The sequence below is a fragment of the Lithobates pipiens genome, unplaced genomic scaffold (assembly GCF_037356315.1).
Source record: "Lithobates pipiens isolate NorthernLeopardFrog02 unplaced genomic scaffold, aLitPip1_a1.2 Scaffold_23, whole genome shotgun sequence".
NCBI lineage: Eukaryota > Metazoa > Chordata > Amphibia > Anura > Ranidae > Lithobates > Lithobates pipiens.
In genome coordinates this window covers 174,997,061-175,016,321 of record NW_027507785.1, presented here as the reverse complement: position 1 = coordinate 175,016,321, position 19,261 = coordinate 174,997,061, and the positions used below count along the sequence as shown (strand labels likewise).

The 19,261-nt window shown below is 39.7% G+C and overlaps 1 protein-coding gene across 3 annotated transcripts in view; it reads right to left on the bottom strand.

The window, feature by feature from the left end:
- Positions 1-6,701: 6,701 nt before the first annotated feature.
- The window catches only part of LOC143928044 (flavin-containing monooxygenase 5-like), an 89,232-nt gene continuing 76,672 nt past the window's right edge, over positions 6,702-19,261 (bottom strand). For all 3 annotated transcript variants that reach the window (XM_077452642.1, XM_077452640.1, XM_077452641.1), the window contains exons 7-9: positions 18,124-18,479; positions 15,080-15,152; positions 6,702-7,258 (exon numbers count right to left, since the gene is read on the bottom strand). In XM_077452642.1, coding sequence (XP_077308768.1) covers positions 6,913-7,258; positions 15,080-15,152; positions 18,124-18,479 — 775 coding nt within the window. In that variant the 3' untranslated portion in view covers positions 6,702-6,912. The remainder of the gene's footprint in view (positions 7,259-15,079; positions 15,153-18,123; positions 18,480-19,261) is intronic.

The following is a 19,261-nucleotide window of genomic DNA, read 5'->3' as shown; positions in this document are numbered from 1 at the left end:
CATCCTTTTGGTCTAAAGATCCCGAGATTATAGCTGCCCCACCTCTCCAGTACCTTCTTAGCCAATAGAAACATGTCTGTGTATACTGTGTGCTTGTATACTGTGTGGCCCCATAATGTCTGATTGCCTGGGGGCCCCATGAGTTGTCAGTCCGCCCCTGGGGACACCTGATAACTGCTGTCCCATAGTAAGCCCATAAGTGGCACCATCACCCAGGCTCTGCAGCCGTGAAGTTAGAATTGGCACCCAATCATGTGACCAGACTGGAGTGGCTTCAGAATAGGTACAGTAAGTATAGGCATTTATTCTTTTACAGGGTAGACAGAATAGTCTTAAAATTGGGTTAGTAGATGTAGCCTTAGCTAGAATTTGACTGGAATTCCACTTTAGGCTAGTATTCTTAAAATATGGGTTGGCCCCAAATTGGGTCATGGATGTGTATGGGATGGGTCATCATTTGAGTCAAATCACTAAATCAGCAGATAAATGATGAGTGATAGCACAATGACTTGTATGTAATTTGACAATATGTATGTATGTATCACAGTGTAGACACATATCAGAAGCTACAGCAAGGTGTGGGATTGATGGCAGTTACCCAGACAAGATTGTGAGGTGAAGATACTTGGTGCTAGTTAGAAATGTCTACTACTAAAAAAAATAAAAAAATACAACAAACGAGAAACACAGAGTTTTACTGAAACTTACAGAAAAGCCTTAAACTTAACAAGCATAAAATACCTCTTTTTTTTTTTTACCAAAACATATAAAGTATGAAAATAAACCCAAGGGATTCTTCAATGGTAAGACAGACAGATTCAGAAAAAACTGTGTTTTGACCATAGAAAATGAATGTCATTTGCAGTAGAATCCTAGCTGTGGGTAGCTAGCTTATACCTCAGTTCAGGCAATGTTCTACAGTGGTTTCCAAATGCAGTGGCACAAGGCACATCTCCATATTTATGACACGGTGCGCCGGTAACAGAGCTTGAATCCCTCATTTACTATAGCGATCTGGGTGCACGGGAAAATGCAATCTGTGCGCCACTATGGACATGGCACATGGCATCTCCAATTCAATATTAACAGAAGATGGAGGTGCCAATATTATGGGGTGATGTGGGGTGATATGAGGAAGTTTATTAACAATTGCCCAAGTATCAAATATACCCAAAATTGATTGAGAAAGTTATTCTTTCAGAGAAAGCCTGCTGTGCCTGCCAGTACGTTTAGAACTGCGTGAGATCAATGTAAGCAGTGGGCATGTGCAAGTGGCTCTTGCACTCGTTCACATGAGTTTGTTCACTGCGCGGCCAAAATCTTACTAAATGTTAAGCAACGTACATGCAATTGCATTGGTTGAACGGGCGCACCTCTAAACTTGACTTTTTTTTTTTACGCTGGTTTACCTTCATGTATTTTTTTAAGGAGATTTGCACACAGGTCATGTTAGCATCTTATGTTGCCAACATGTGACATGCACCTTGTTAAAATTATTTAAAAAGACTCTCGCTGCTCTAGCTCCTCCTAAAAGGTCATTTAACCTTCCCCCTCTAATGCATATGATTTCCTTGAGCTAGCTTTTGCTTTTAAAGGGGAACTCCACGTTCCATTCTCCAATGCTTTTGTCTCCCCCGCCCCCCCCCCCCCCCCCCTCTAATCCCTTGGAATTCCATGGGCTAGCTTTTGCTTTTAAAGGGGAACTCCACACTCCACTCCATTCTCAAAAGGCTGTGAGCTGCCTTCACCAATCCAAACCATATCCTTTTTCAGAGCAAACAACAGGGCCAGCTAAGAAAGGGGCAAGAAGAGAGATCGCCCAACCCCCTCCTGAACTATACAAGACCACATGCACTCAACATAGCTAGCTGCCTTTGGGGTATGTTGGGCTCAGCCCAATACCCACTAGTTTAAAGGGGCTTTACACATTCCGTAAAGCCCCCATCTGCAGCCCCCCACAACCCCAGCCTAGAGTTGTGTGGAAGGGGCCCTTGTCCCCCTGAATAAGGGAACAAGGTGGTTGACTTTTGGGGTGCCTGAGCCCCTCCTGCCCCCAAGCATCCACCACCTTTTATGGGCTGGCTTGCTGTGTGTTTCGCTAGGAGTTTGTTAGTGTGTGGGAGGGGCACAATATTTTTTTAGTTTGGGGTGGTATTTTTCACGTGGGGGTTCTCATTTTAAGCCTTAACAGACCCAAATGGCCTTGTATGTTTTGGGGGGGCCAGGCTATTTTTTGTTTTGGATTAAAATATTGCAGCTGCAATGTAGAGTTTTAGGTTTTTTCTAAAGCCGTTCATCTTTGAAGCAGCATTTTGGATACATGCTACAGATGCACCAATTTACAGGCAGAGTAAGCCCCCCTCCCAATTTACTAGCTTTTAAGCATTTTTTCATTTTTAAAGGCACTTCTCCTTGTTTCATTTTTGGGGTTGTCCAAATTGGTGACATTAATATATGTCCCTCAGGGTGGGATCTGGGCCCCCATACCCATTTTAAGGCCAATAACTAGAATATAAGCCAGCCAAGTGGGGACTAGCAAAGTTATCAGTTTTGGCACATCTACATTCCAAATCTGGCATTTTAGATGGTCCTGCACTATACAATATGATTGTCCAATCTCTGTACAACTCGATTTTTAGGCAAAATAGGTAATAGGAAGATGCACTTGAACAATAAATTCAAATTATAGGAAATGAAACAGGCTCTTGCTTTAAATCTAATTTATTTAAGATCTAACTGATTGTAGTGTATGGTCACTTTTAAATATCAAGATCTGAAAATATTAATGTATTGGATTTAGAAACACTTCTCTGTTCTTTATAATGTATTGAAAGATGTGGGTAAAAAAAGAAAAAAACGAAAAGATATATTAGAAGTGATAGGAATGAGATTAGCATCAAAAGGTTTAATTAACAGAGAACACCTGCTAATCGAATAACAAGATACATCCAATGAGATGAAACTAACTAACTGTATTGGGCATGCGCTATTATCAATGAGAAAACCTCAGTTACCCTAGCACCAGTTGCAGTTTACATATGCAGGTATTTATTATCACTATTTGCGATTCAATGTGCGCCTGTTCGTACGTTCGATTAATGACTTTTCCATGACTGGTGCAGTGCCTTCTTCTTAGTAAATCACCCCCTGGGTGATGTTCTTGATTTAATTTTTTTTTATTGTTATCTTATTTTTTTAACGTTCATTAATTATCTATGTTTGTAAACACCTATCATGTTCTAATAAACAAATGTCTTATGTCAGGGATTTTAAAGGTGCCTTTAAGCACAAAATATTACTAAAATATTACTAATTAGCACCAAGGTCACCAGAACTAGTGTCCCTATTGGAAAGTTTATCCTCTATTATTCTGCTGACAACCCAAAATGTGGGATTTTGTTTCACTTTCAGTGAAAACGTGAAATGTCAAATAGAGGGGGTGAATCGCCCTAAAGGGGGACATAGACAGTAATAAAAAATCTGACAGGGGTTGTAATCCCTCTCCACTGTTAGTAAACTATATAATTTAAAAGGTACACATTTTTGCTTTTAGTTATACTTTAAGCTTGGGAGGTATTAATATTGTTTCAACCCAATATTTGGCATTGTTCTGTCTTTAGGGCAGAGAGCTAAACCTTTCTGCTCCATAAACTTCAGATATAAAAAACATATTTGTTTTGATCTTAAATTTATTGGAACGAGCCAGGTGAAACTAAAAATGGATAAAATAAACATTAACCCCCCTGGCGGTAATCCGGCTGGCTCGGGTTAGGATTTTACTGATAGGAGGGGTAACCCCGAGCCAGACTCGGGATCGCTTCGCTGGATGCAGGGAGGGCACAGTGAGAGTTACTTACCTTGTCCCCTGGATCCAGCGATGTCCTCCGCGCTGTGTGATCGAGCCGTCCTCTGCACGATTCACAGTGCCCGAATGCCACCGAGCTTCGTTCCCTGCGGCGTTACGGCGCACGGGAGCAGAGAACGGCGGCAAATTCAAAAAAGTAAAAAAACACAAAACACACACAAAACACAGATTACAGTGCTGTATTAAAAAATTACACACCCCCTTTGTCCCTAGTGGTCTGTGCAGTGCCCTGCATGCACTTTTATATTATAAATACTGTTTTTTCTGCCTGGAATTTGGAGATTGTCCATAGCAACCAAAAAGTGTCCCTTTTTCAGTGTTTTAGGATTTGATTACATTATTGAATAATTTTTATTATTATTTATTATATTATAAACTTTATCATACCCGGGATGTCTGCTAGACTCTGGTTTGAACAGATTTAAGAGAGTTATTCCTAAGAATTACAGGACTACAATATAAAACGCCAAATTTCCATGCAAAATAATTGTACCGCTTTCAGCACCTAAATCCAGACTGAATCATACCGCCAGGGAGGTTAATCAGTACAAATTTTCATATAATAAAGAAACAATGCTCTATAACACAGAATAGGATAACAAGAACTCACTTTTTAAGCTTGCGAGAGAGTGAAGAAACATGCCTTGCTGTAAATTCTTAAAAATGCCCTGTGGCCCCCCCACCCCCAAAGCACCTTGTCCCCATGTTGATGAGGACAATGGCCTCTTCCCGACAACCCTGGCCATTGGTTGTCAGGGTCTGCGGGCGGGGGGCTTATCGGAATCCGGGAGCCCCCTTTAATGTGACATCACTCGGTGACCTGCCCCTTTTGCCTATATAAGTCGCCGCTTCCACGCGTCCACGGCATTACAGCGGGAGAGTGTTTTGTGTCAACATCGGAAGAACAGAAGAAGGAAGAAGAAGAAGAAGATGGCGACGAAGAAGGAGAAAGCTTGGCTCCTCCGCTAGCAAAAGAGCGGCAAAAGAGCAGAAGATAGAGGAGGAGCCCGTCGAGAAGAACCAGGAAGCGTGGAGAAGACCCCCGGAGCTGCTTAATAAACTACTTTAAAAACCTGTGTAGTGTGTTTTTTTTTATTGACACTTTTTCCCTCAGGTGAATGGTTAGGGGTAAGGGGTATTATACTCCTTCACATAGGGTGGGGAGCTGGGATCTGGGCCCCCTTATTAAAGGGGGCTTCCGGATTCCGATAAGCACCCCTGCCCGCAGACTCCAACAACCAATGGCCAGGTTTGTCGGGAAGAGGCCCTTGTCCTCATCAACATGGGAACAAGGTGCTTTGGGGTGGGGGGGCGCAGGGCGCCCCCTTCCCTATAGCACCCACCCCCCATGTTGAGGGCATGTGGCCTGGTACGGTTCAGGAGGGGGGGCACTCTCTCGTCACCACCCCCTTTCCTGACTGGCAGGGCTGCATGCTCAGATAAGGGTCTGGTATGGACTTTAGGGGGGCCCCCTGTTTTTCAGCGTAGGGGTTACCCTTAAAGCCCATACCAGGTGACGGGGCTCACAAGGTGTCAATCTCGCCGATGGAGGTGTCGAGATTGACTTCCTTCTCCTTAGTCCTGTCATACCTGAAGTCACGTTCAAAATGAATGGACTTTAGTCCATGTGTGGGCAAGTCCGTTCATTTGAAAAGTCCGGCGGACCTCCGACAAAATTCCGCCGGAAAGTCAGTTCGTGTGTGGTCATGTGTGCGGAAGTGCGCTCGTTCGGAAAGTCTGGCGGACCTCCGCTGCAAAGTCCGGCGGATAGTCCATTTTTACATAAGCTAAAAATGTGCAATCAAATAAAATATATAGTCAGCAGTCAATTGTTACAATACATGGATAACAAATGAGCAATTGTGACCAATTCAGCCAGCTAAAATTATTCCCCCCTTAGCAAAAATCTCCCCCTCACCATCTCCTAGCTAAAGTCCACCTCAGCAAAAAAAAAAAAAAAAAAAACTCTGCTTCCTACCCCCCTCACCCCAGGAAAAATCTGTCTGACAGATTTATCTTGTTTTTTTTCTAAATCAGCTCCATACTGACAAACACACAAACATGTATTGATTAATTACAGTAAACCATCATGCTTTTTTTTTTTTTTTTTTTTTTTTTAATACATTTCTTTTATGAATTAGCTTGGGCCCAGAGATGCATAAAACAGCTGCTACATGCTTCTATTGGTAAAACAGTTACATTATCAATAATATAAAATGCAATTATCAATTATAAAAGACGGATTTCCACAATGCCTTGTTTGTGTACAATCAGAACAGGGCTTGCTTTGTTTGTGATAGGTTACCAAGTTTTTAGTATTTTTCCTATATATTTTTACTTGCATTAGCAGGGCAGATGATGATATCCCTAAAAGGAATACATTTGCCATGTAAAGTTTTTATGATCAGCATATTTGTCATGTTTGTGAAATGCAATTTCTGAAAGAGTTCTAAAGGCCAGCACATGTAAAAGACAAGCTGGTTTACAGGAAAAGTGGGGCATTCGTGGCTTAAGCATGTGGTACTTACCACAGCTAAATATATTTAAAATAACTGAGGTATTGTGAGGTCAGTAGTTACTAGCACACAGCTGATGTCTTGTCCAGATACCACATAAAAGAATGCTGTTAATTGTCACTTTTATGTCTGTTTTAGTTTAAAATGGAGGTTAACACAGACCAATGGGTTACAGAGCAAAGAGATAAATAATACCAGCAATCTACCCTTTTTGTAAAACAATAGAAATTTACATACTTAACTGTAAATGTTGTAAGTGCCTCTTTCTCATATAGAACCTTTTAAAATTTGCAATAGAAATCAAGACAGAAGCTTTCAAATAAAATACAGTGTTTCCTTGTTTATTACAAATGTTCACACTTCTCCAGTATCAGCATTATTCACCTGTGTCCTTATACAATATTTATTTATTTTGCTTTTTTTTTTTTTTTAACTTTGATATGCATATCTGTTAATAACTCAAATAAAAAGTATACACTTCCTATATAGAGCAAAAAACTCAAATGATTAAATCAAAAACTAGATATATACTTAGTAGTGAAACATAAAAATGGCCAAGATAATCACAATTGCGCCCACTATTAGCATTCTTGGAAAAGATGCATCTTGGGTAGAATTTTTAAGAATGCGTGTCTTTGTCGGCTTTATAATGCGATTCCACTGTGTCATGATGGCATTTTTGGCACCGCTCCACTTTCCTGGCCCCATAAGCCGAAACTGGTAAGGCGTACAGGGACCAAACAGCACCTGAAAGCCCAATCTTGGATCCGTAGCAAAGAGACGCAGCAGATCTGGCTTTACTCCAAGAAGTGTGGCCAGTTCATCCATGTATTCCACATAGTCTACTTGTATTGTATGACGCTGGCTTGGCACATAGCTTAAAAATAGGAATACATAATTTGTTATATAATTATTTGTTTGGGATTTCCGTTCTACTACAAACTGTATAATTATTTGTAAACTTTGTTAAAATGAATAATTTTACTAAGTACAGTGTAATTAAAAAAATACTTGCAAGTGCTATGCAAGGCCAAGTAATATCACACTTTAAAGAAAAAAATGTGTCTCAGAAATGTTGGCCATAGACACAACTCAAGGAGGGATACACATACAGTACAAAAAGACTTGCCATATATTACCATTTTATGATCTAATAAAAAAAAAAACACACACACATATAAAAAAAATGTGAAAATCATAAAAACCCATCAAGGCCATTTACTGTGTACGTTTAAAGTCCAAAAAAGTAAAAAAAAAAAAAAAAAAAAATTATATATATATATATATATATATATATATATATATATATACACAGTGGTACCCCCTGAAGGAGCTGCTGAATTATTGTGCCCGGGTCTCCCACTGAGTAATAAACAGCCATTTACACTGTATTTTCCACACAGCCACATGCACACATTCTTCCGCTCGTTGTCTCCAATAACCAGTCTAGGGGATGTGTTTTTATGTTTTATTTGGAACTTGGATAGGAGAAGGGAATTAGTAGGATACTCCAAATTAACAATTCACAGTGAGTACAACTTCTCAATAGGACTGTGTAGCAGAATGTCAGTAGCCCTATGCAGAATATGATGAAACAAGTCGCTTTTTAAGCAGAGAGATTTTGCCGGACTTTGCTTCTTCAAGACACTAGCCAGGATCCCCTTTAGCTCACACACCCAGTATGCTGACTTCTAGGACCAAGAGGGTGATTTTAGTAACACTCCGTCCGAGGAATCCCTTTAGAGCATGGGTAGGTAACCTACCTCAGCCCTCCAGCTGTTTTGAAACTACAAGTCCCATGAGACATTGCAAGACCCTGACAATCACAGGCATGACTTCTAGAGGCAGAGGCATGATGGGATTTGTAGCTTCACCACAGCTGGTGGGCCAAGGTTGCCTACCCCTGCTTTAGGAGGTCTTTACTCACACAATGTCCAGGGACAGCTGAGATCCTCCTTCCAACTTCCATGCAACATTCTATACCAGTGATACCATACAGGATCTGTGGACATCCTCCCTCAGTCAGCTTGCAAGAACCATGGGCTGCAGCTTCAATGTTTCAGGCCCTCAAGTCTCCAACCTGAGGCCGCATGGCAGCCTGTGCTGGGGAGAGGCAGCAGTCTCCTCCCCACCTGAACATCTCTCCTCAGAGGTGGGCTGGACTGGAACCCTGAGCCAATTTGCTCTTGCAATATAAATACAGTCACTCAGCATGCAATTGATCCAAGGGTGGTCAGATGCTTTGTAAAATCCAGTTGTGAAACGGTCTTTATTCTCTGGATTTACTATAAGGACTTCCTTTATTTTTTGCAACCTAAGTACCTGAACTTACTCCTAACTCTCTACCCTTTATTGAAAGACTCTGTTTCTGTTACAAATAAATAACCCAAAAGAAGATTTAGTGTCAGTTTCCACATTCTTTGGGCCATCTACCACAGGAATCCCTAGATGGAGAAGCAAACAAGGAGGTAACAGTAAGCCCAATAAAACCATCAGCTCCTTCGGGGGTCGGTGCTACATATATACATATATATATATATATATATATATATGTAGTATATATCCATGAGGCTGAGATCACACTGGCATTAAGAGCAGCGGTTTGAGAGCCATTTGAGAGGCGTTAAAAAGACCCCTCAAATGCCTGTGCACACAATATAATAGACAGCACATAGTGCTGTTCACACTAAGCGTTAGCGTCTCATCGCTTCAAAATTGAAGCCTCATCTTTAGTCAGGAGGCATTTGAAAGGCTTCAATACCTCCCATTCAAGTCTATGGAAATGCCTTGCAAATGCTCTGGCAGGCAGTTGCAGAGCTTTAAGTTAATTTACTGTAATGGAATAGGCATTTGTGGAGTCATTTTAACACTTGTCAAACGCTTCAAAACTGCCCATAGGGTGTTTGGGGAGCATTTTTAACTCCTCATTAATGCTTGTAAAACGCCTGTCTAATGCCCATACTAAAGCTCATTGATCCCTGTCTGACGCCCATACTAACACCCTAGGAACATTTGTTGAGCATGAGAAATGTAGGCAAGTGTGAACAAGCCCTCATACTCACTTGTGAGCCAGATAATCAAGGGTGCATGATCCATATTTTCCAATTCATATATATTTGGTCATAGAACATATTACTTACTGAATATATTATTATATTATCAGTCTGCAAATTCCATGAGTAGTAATTAGCCCCATTTTGTTAGAAACGGGATCTCTGATATATTGCACTGTTATATAAATGAATACTAATACTTTGTAAGGGTGAACATATAAACCAGATAAATCTCAAAATATTTATGGCCATCTAGCAATACCAGTCCAAATTTCACGTTGACTCAACTGTCTTATATAATTGCATCCTCTCCAATGTTTATTTACTTTTTCCAGACCCCAGAACTGCAAGCATCTCTGGTCCTGATTGTGGAAAATGTTAAAATGCTTGGAAACATTATGTGATAAAAAACACCCTTTTGATGTTATTTACATGTTCAGCTATGCGGACACCCATAGGTCGAAAAGTTCTACCTACATGTCGGCAGTCACACTGCAACATGTAGATAACTCTTACTGTGTTGCACGTGGTAAGATTTTTTTATTTGATATTTCTTATTATTCGCAGAGGCAGTAAACTCTTTCCTCCTTTTAAGATTATGTTTACACTTCTTACAGGCTGGGCATTTCCCACAGGCATAGAATCCTGACAGAAAATCAAAAATTCGATTTTCATTTATAATTGGAGAATCCACAACACTTAAGGCTAACATACCCCTCAAAGTAGGTGGTCTCCTATAAATAAATCTCGGGCGTGGGGGTAACATGGTACCTAGTATTTGAGCTATTTTCAAAATTTCCCAGTGCTTCATGATTATCTTCTCAAATTTCTTATGTTGAATGTTATAGTCTAAAATTATTTTATACTCAAAAAAACTGCAACCAGAATCGCACGGTCCATACTTCCAACATTGTTGATGTCATTGACTGTGTGATCTTGGGTGTATCCCTTTTGTAAAAAACGATCAGTCAGTACATTAGCCTGTGAATAATAATCTGATTCCAGATTACAATTTCACCGTAGGCAAATAAATTGGCCTCTAGGGATATTATATAGCCATGAATGGTGATGACAGCTATCCAAAGATATGTACCCATTTTGATTGGTCGGTTTAAAATTATTTCTGGTCTTAAAAGAACTACCCTGCTTAAAAATTTCTCAATCCAGGAAGGCTATACACGAAGCATCAGCATTCCAGGTTAAACGTATATTCTTATTATTCCCATTAAGCTTAGACATGAAGAGCTGGAGACTAATCAGATCACCCTCCCATATCATGATCACATCATCTATATATTTTTGGTAGCAGACCAACTGTGTCGGTCTGCTACCAAAGACAAGCTTCTCCTCCCATAGTGACATGAAAATGTTTGCGACACTTGGTGCAAAACGGGCGCCCATGGCAACTCCAAGTATTTGTAAGAAAAACTTCCCATCATGCCAGAAATAATTTCTGGTCAAACAAAAATCCAGGGCTTTCATTAAAAAATATATGAGCAGGCAGTAAAGTGGACTTGTCAAGTGCCCATTGGACTGAGCTGAGGGCATCTTGGTGACCTATAATTGTGTATAATGAGCTAACGTAAGCTGTTACAAGGAGACTATTATCTCTACAGGGAATGTTTTCTACAATTTAAATAATATGCCTCATATCTTTCAAAAAGTACAAACTGAAGGTTTCAAAAAATAATCTAGGTTTGCTGTTGTGCCATGTCCTTTCCATTTGGTTATGGTAGATTTGATGATGCTCCTAGAGATCATCAAAGATTTGGATTTTTTTTTTACAACCCAGCCCTGATGTGTACTGCTCAACAACATTGCCCCTTACTTGTTTGGAGAGTTCCTTGGTCTTCATGGCAGTGTTTGGTTAGTGGTGTCTCTTGCTTAGGTGTTGCGGCCTCGGGAGACTTTTAGAAAGGTGTGTGTATATATAATGACAGATCATGTGACACTTAGATTGCACACAGGTGGACATCATTTCACTAATTATGTGACTTCTGAAGGTAATTGGTTGCACCAAAGCTTTTTATGGGCTTCATAATAAAGGGAGTGAATACATACGCACATGCCAATTATTAGTTTTTAATTTCCGAAAAATAGTTTTATGTATATATTTTTCTAATTTTACTTCACCAACTTAGACTATTGTGTTCTGATCCATTAATATGTAATATCCATTAATATGTAACAATAAAATCCAGATTTTAAAAACAACATTGAACTAAACAGAGTACTTTGAGATAACCTCCAGTTTCTGAATTATGCCCAAAGAAGTAAAGGATTGCCTAAACCATAAGGGGGGAAAGAATGTACTGAAACAAAATAGGGTAAAAAGCCAAGGGGGTGAATACCTTTGCAAGGCACTGAAGGAGTTCAATTTCTGTGTTTACTGATAATACCAGATATTGCAGGAAACTCAATTCAGAACAGGATGTAACAAGAAGACCTTGATAAAATGGAGGTATGAGCAGCTACATGGCAGACTAGAGTCAATATTAAAAAAACATAACCAGAAAATATCTGGAAAATGGGACTTAATAAAATATATGGGCCAAAAGCCAGTCAATTACACCATGTACATCATATGAAGTGGAGTAAGCTCTTATACATTTATTATATGTTTATTACATGTTTCACCTTTGTTAAAGCCATTATGTTAATAAATATATATTATAGAGGGAAAATCAATTACTGCACAAATATATATATATATATATATATATATATATATATATATATATATATATATATATATTTATTTATTATATATATAGGGAAACAATCATCCAAAAAAAACTCCCACAAAAACATAAGCACCTGTTATGTAGACTCTACTGTATTATTGGGTGTGAGAAAGCGCCCTTGTGCTCTGTCAAGATGTCCTCCGGAAGGGGTGCCTTAAACACCACTTCCACACCTTCGGCATCTGACATCATGAAGTGCTGCAAACACAATTGACAACCCACGTCATTGTGCAAGGGTAAACATAGTAAACATAAACCGTAAACAGTTAGGCTGGGATGGAAGCAAAAGGGGAGCAAGGTAACGCAATCCAATAAGGCAACCCATCAAAAACAGAGTACTTTGAGATAACCTCCAGTTTCTGAATGATGCCCAAAGAAGTAAAGGGTTGCCTAAACCATAAGGGGGAAAAGAATTGAAAATACAAAAGGGGGGAACAAATTAAGACGGTGGACAGAACACTGGGGGTGCAGGTTAGCGCAAGGGACAGAAGACCAAAGCACTAATGGGCATGAGTGCAAAATTGCCACCAGACCCTTAGGCGAATGGCCCATCTATTCACCGGCTCAGGAACCCAGGATATGACCACACAGGAAACCAATTGGAGGCTAACAATTGAAATCCATGATTATTTAACAATAGAGAAGAATAGTTAACAACAATAGCAGATATGCAAACATATATAATACCAACAATGATATAAAAAAAATAAAAAGAGCCTGACAATGCGGGACAGGCTTATACGCATAACAATCGATTGAAACTAAAAGCTTCATTTAAGCTTGAAAATTTAGTGGTCTGAGGAGTTTTTTCATTTCCTGAATCTTCTGGTCGTAAGGATGCCCTTCAGTAACATTTTTCTTGTGATCCAATACATTTTCCTTGTGGTCCAATTTTCTTTATGTACACATAATATTTTTCATTATTTTTATGGTACAGATATGCATTTTAGTAGAAAATCTCATGATGAAGCCAGAAAAATGCGAAACATGTTGAAACACGTTGAGATGACTACTCGAGGGTTCTATTTAGAAAATGTATAGGAGCTTACTTCTCTTAATTTATATGGTGTAATTGACTGCCTTTTAGCCCATATATTGTATTGCCTTTTAGATTGTAGGTCTATATGACATTATAAAAATTATTTGGTATCAAAAAAAAAAATATTTTTAGCTTTTAAATAATCGTACGTCTATGTTGGCACCATGCAGGTCCCATTTTCAAGATATTTTCTGGTTTTGGTATATATATATATATATATATATATATATATATATATATATATATATATATAGGTGTCAGGCATTGATTATTCACGGTGAGCTATCTGAGATGCTGGATAGCTCCCTGCATGATCTATTGGACAATCCTGCCTGATCCATTGGACAACCCTGTCTTTTGTCTTGCTTGTTGTTGAACCTTGACCTCCTTGCTCCTCCCATGAACGTCCTAAATAAAAGCCTTAGCTCTGCACTTCCTGTCGTAGATTATTGTGGTCAGATCCTGCACACTACTTGAGCTACTTCTATTGCTGTTTGAAAGCGACTTGTGACCCCCCGACTACGAAACTCTCCTCCTGTATCAACCTTGGCTTGTGACCCCGACACTGATCATCGGTCTAGCGATTCAGACTTTCCTATCTCTTGCAGACCTGAGTACTGAGCTTGCCTGACATTGTCGGCCATTGGTCTCCACTCATTAAAGGTATTGCCCTAACAACAGGCATTGATGCCTTTGATTTCTGTTCTATCTATTTTTTTTGCACATGTATTGAAAAATAATGTATAAAGTTATACACTTTTGTGCTTTGTGCTAAAAATATTCATTAAAAATTTGCATTGGGAAGGGTTACTCTGAGAGAACCAATGATGGAAAAAGATTTGTGGGCTGTTGTAGCTTGCAGACTTAGCAATGCCTAACTGCAGCTATCAAATCTAGCAGAATATTCTCATGCATTAGGGCATACATTCAAGGGGTATATCAATAATTCTACCCCTTTATAAAACACTGGTTCAGTTTGATCTTGAGTATGCTATTTGGTTTTGGTCACCAATCCACAGGAAGGATGTCCTTGAACTAGAATGAGTTCAGTGAATGGCAACAAAAACAATTATAAGGATTACACGTATTCACTTTGAAGGAGAAGCACTCAAGAGGGCACGTGATATATGAAGACGTGGACAAAATGTAAGACACAAAAGGTGTTTAATCTTAAACTGTATATTCTTTCCTGTTTCTTTGCTGTTGGAGCAGTGAAAACATGGAACTCCCTCTTAACCAGAGACTTTTGGACATTCGTTATGATGCCAAATGGAACTTAGTAGCTCTGCAACTATCTTGTTTTATCCTTTTGTTGGGATTTTTTTCTCCACTTTTGTCATATATAATGTAACTGTCTCATTGTATACCTAACTTACCTGTTCGAATTACTATGCAAATAAAATCTTTTGTAAAAGAAAACATGGAACTCCCTTTTTCTGGGTATTGGTATCAGTCAAGCGTGTAGATAGATTTTAAAAAAATAGATGTTTTCATCGGTAAGCATTGTGTACATGGGCATGGAATTTTTTTTAGAGACTTTAACATAACATAACAAACACACACACATCCGTTGAAATGGATGGAGCTATGTGTTTTTACAACCTTATCAACTATGCAACTATGGAAATAACCAGACTTTATATACTTTATATAGAGCTTATGGATTGCTCATGAATTAACAGAGGTTAGCAAACCTATTCCCTTTCCATCATAATTGCTCACACATTTTTTCTCCAGCAGCAGGGTCCAGTCCTACCTTTTGAACTCGCTTTTAAATATTTTTACCAAAGAATAAATTACAAATTTTATTTGAAAGTTGTTTTTGTTTAGAATGTTTCAAATATACAACCTGAATAACTCACCGATCATCCATTTTGAATTTTTTCTTGCCAATATCAAATGTCATAGCTTCTATGTCAGGAAGTTTGACCAAACCTGTAGAGCCAAAATAAGTGAGAAGTTGCTATGCACTTCTATTATAATAAAATAGCGTATAGTTTTGTAAGCTAAAACCATGATAAACTCTCCTAAGTTATTTACAAGGTAGTGCTATTAAGTCTGCAGTACTGCTGCCAACCAACAAACTGAAAATTAAATGTAAAATACACTATACAGCAGGGTTTCTCATCCTTTGTAATCCATTGATATACCAGCAATTATTTTTAGAAATAGTATTAAATGATAGAATCAATATTAAAACATACCTATTTATTGTGAAATTTGTGCTTGCTTTTTCCTGCACAGACGCTCAATTCTGGGTCAAACTTGAGATCAGCAGTGTACAGGGGGTTAGTAGGGTGGGATCCAGGGGGTCAGGAGGGCACAGTACATGGGGGTAGGATGGCACACCCAATGAGAGCAGGGCACATTACAAGGTACAGGGCACTTTATGTGGGAGCAGGGCACATTACATGAGAGAAGGGCACATGACATGGGAGAAGAGCATATTATGTGTGAACAGGTCACTTTACATGGAAGCAAGGCACATTACATGGTAGAAGGGCACTTTACAGGAGAGCAGGGCACATTACATGGGGTCGGGGCACACAGCAGGGCACATTACATGGGATCGGAGCACATAGCAGGGCACAATACATGGATCAGGGCACTTTATGTGGGTGCAGGGCACATTATGTGGAAGCAGGGCACTTTACATGGGAGTAGGGAACATTACATCAGAGCAGGGCACTTTAAATGGGAGCAGGGTACATTACATGGGATCAGGGCACAGGATAAGGGCACATAGCAGGGCACATTACATGGGAGCAGGGCATATTACATGGGAACAGGGAACATTACACAAGAGCAGGGAACATTACATGGGAGCATAGGTATCCTTCATATGCAGAGCTAAGAAGAGAAGCGGTTGTGATGGGGCTGGCTGTTGAGCGCTGTTCCCTTTCCGTCCCTCCTCCCCTCCTGTATATCCCATGTGATGTCACATACAACTACCTGGAATGGACAAGAGGAGAGAAAGGGTTGGCGGAGAACAGCACTCCACAGTCAACACAATTACAACTGCTTGACTAGGTAGTTCTGCCTGTGTCAGCAGTGGAGATGTTATCTACCCATCAGCTGCCTGTGGCTGACAGGTAGATTGCAGCAGAACCTCTGGGGACCTCTTGTGGAACTTCAGTTGAGAAACCCTACTATACAGTATAAGAAAAAAAAAAGAAAGAAAACAGCTTTGTATCTTTACTGACCATATTAACTTCTGATCTCATCAGTGGCGGCTGGTGAAGTTTTAGTATGGGCGAGTGCAAGGCTCCGCCCCTCCACGTGTGACCCCCCACTTCTCATAAGCCCCACCCCTTATAGAATCCACATCATATACCAGGCTGCACATTATACACAGGGCTCTGCACATCATATACCAGGCTGTACAGTATACACAGGGCTCTGCACATCATGTACCAGGCTGCACATTATACACAGGGCTCTGCACATCATATACCAGGCTGCACATTATACACAGGGCTCTGCACATCATATACCAGGCTGCACATTATACATCGGGTTCTGCACATCATATACCAGGCTGCACATTAAGCACAGGGCTCTGCACATCGTATACCGGGCTGCACATTATACACGGGCTCTGCATATCATATACCAGGCTGCATATTATACACAGGGCTCATCATATACCAGGCTGCACATTATACACTGGGCTCTGCACATCATATACCAGGCTGCACATTATACACAGGGCTCTACTAAAGCAACCTGTAAATCACACATATCTGCATTCTGCAAACTGTAAATCATACATATCTGCATTCGCGATCAACTGTGCCATAGAGCGAGGTTTTTTTGGGGCAAATGAAGTGCCTCGTCTGCAATCTCGTGATTGCATAGACATGGCGCTTCCATATTGCACTGCGCCCCGGGACACTGTGCACATAAGGACCTATTTTTTTATTTATTTTTTTATTAAAGGGACATTTTTAAAGTTTAATTTTATTTATTTTAAATAATTGTAATCATTGGCTTTTACTGATATCGTTTTTTTTTTTTTTGTTTTTTTTTTTATGCTATGGGGCTGGTATGAAATTATTTCTAGGGCTGGTTTTTATTCCCAGTCCGGCCTTGGTCCTGATTATTAGTGTAGGCACAACAGTGCCAGCTATCAGTGTCTCCTCATCAGTGCTGCCTTTCAGTGCCCATCAGTGCCACCTGTTAATGCCCATCAGTGTTGCCTATCAGTGCTGCCTTTCCTTGCCCATTAGAGCAGTATATAAGTGCAGCATCATCAGTGGCCACCAGTTCTGTCTCATCGGCGCCCCTCAAGTCAGTGAAGCCTATCATTGCCCATCAGTGCTGCCTAGCAAAACATAAAAAACCCAGTGGTGATTACATACCACCAAAAGAAAGCTCTATTTGTGTGAAAAATATTATAAAAATGTCATATGAGTACAGTGTTGCATGACCCTGCAATTGTCATTCAAAGTGCAACAGCACTGAAAGCTGAAAATTGGTCTGGGCAGGAAGGGGGTGAAAGTGCCCAGTAGGCAAGTATTTAAAAGAAGGCCAACAATATCAGCTCCTTTATCTCTCATATCAAGGGGGACTTTAGGAGGACTCCAAGGTGCTCAAAACAGGAATATACAAAAAGTGTAAAGATGTCCTATTTAGGAAGTCTGTCCTTTATACAGACTTCATTAATTATTCAAATCAAACTGCTTGGTTTATGGTGCTTTTCTTTTTGATAGCGTGGCTTCACTATTTCAATTTAATTTAGGAATATATAAAAGCATGTGCAAGAACCTTGCGACCCAAGCTTTTAGAAACATACGGTAATCACTTTTTCATCATGGCAGGATTACTTTGGCTAGTGATTTTTGTATGCCATTTCTATACTGGCAATAATTATTCAAAGCATAAATCACTGTTGTCTATGGTGTACCTTTGAAAACTCGAGTTGCCAAACGACACTGAAGTTCAGAAATTGGCATAATGGCTCCAATCGGCTGAATAAGTCCTACCACTGCTAGTGTGTACATCTCCAAGTGATAAGGAAACATATATTTGTATAGGTAGACCTTGTTGTTGTTAACACGGAGCAGTGAATGATCACAGAACGGGAAAGAGATACTATATCCTGTAGCAAATATGACAGCATCAATGTTTTTCTCTACTGTTCCATCTTCAAATATGACATCAGTGCTTGTAAACTCTTTCACATTGGGCCTAATTTGAACATAGCCTGAGACAATACGGTTAGGGAGATCATCATTGACAGTTGGATGCTGACTGCTGAATCTGAAGATTAAATGAATTAATTAATTAATAAGGACAATAAATAAATGTAACATACAACTGGTATTGTTTCCCTATGTAATAGTATAGATACATAGATAGGTACAGTGCATCTGGAAAGTATTAACAGTGCTTCACTTTTTCAACATTTTGTGACAGTCTTATTCCAAAATGGATTAAATTCATTATTTTCCTCAAACTTCCACAAACAATTACCCCATAATAAAAATGTGAAAGAAGTTTGTCTGAAATCTCTGCAAATTTATAAAAAAAAAAAAATCACATGTACATACAGCAAGTATCCACAGCCATTGCTCAATACTTTGTTGAAGCACCTTTCGCACCAATTACAGCCTGAAATCTTTGAGTAGGGTGCTACAAGCTTGGCAAACCTATTTTTGGGCAGTTTCCCCTTTGCAGGACCTCACAAGCTCAATCAGATTGGATGGGGAGCATTGGTGCACAGCCATTTTCTGATCTCTCCAGAAATGTTCAATTGAGTTCAAATCTGGGCTCTGGCTGGGCCATTCAAGGACCTTCAAAGAGTTATCCCGCAGCGACTCCTTTTTTATCTTGGCTGTGTGCTTAGGGTCATTGCCCTGTTGGAAGATGAACCTTTGCACCACTCTGTGGTCCAGAGCGTTCTGTAGCAGGGTTTCAACAAAAATGCTGACTATGAGTTTAAGAACACCATATCTACAGGCTGACTCTGCCACATTGAGGGGCCAATGGATGGGGCCATGTATTGCAAAATATTGGATGAGAACCTTAGACTTAAACTATAT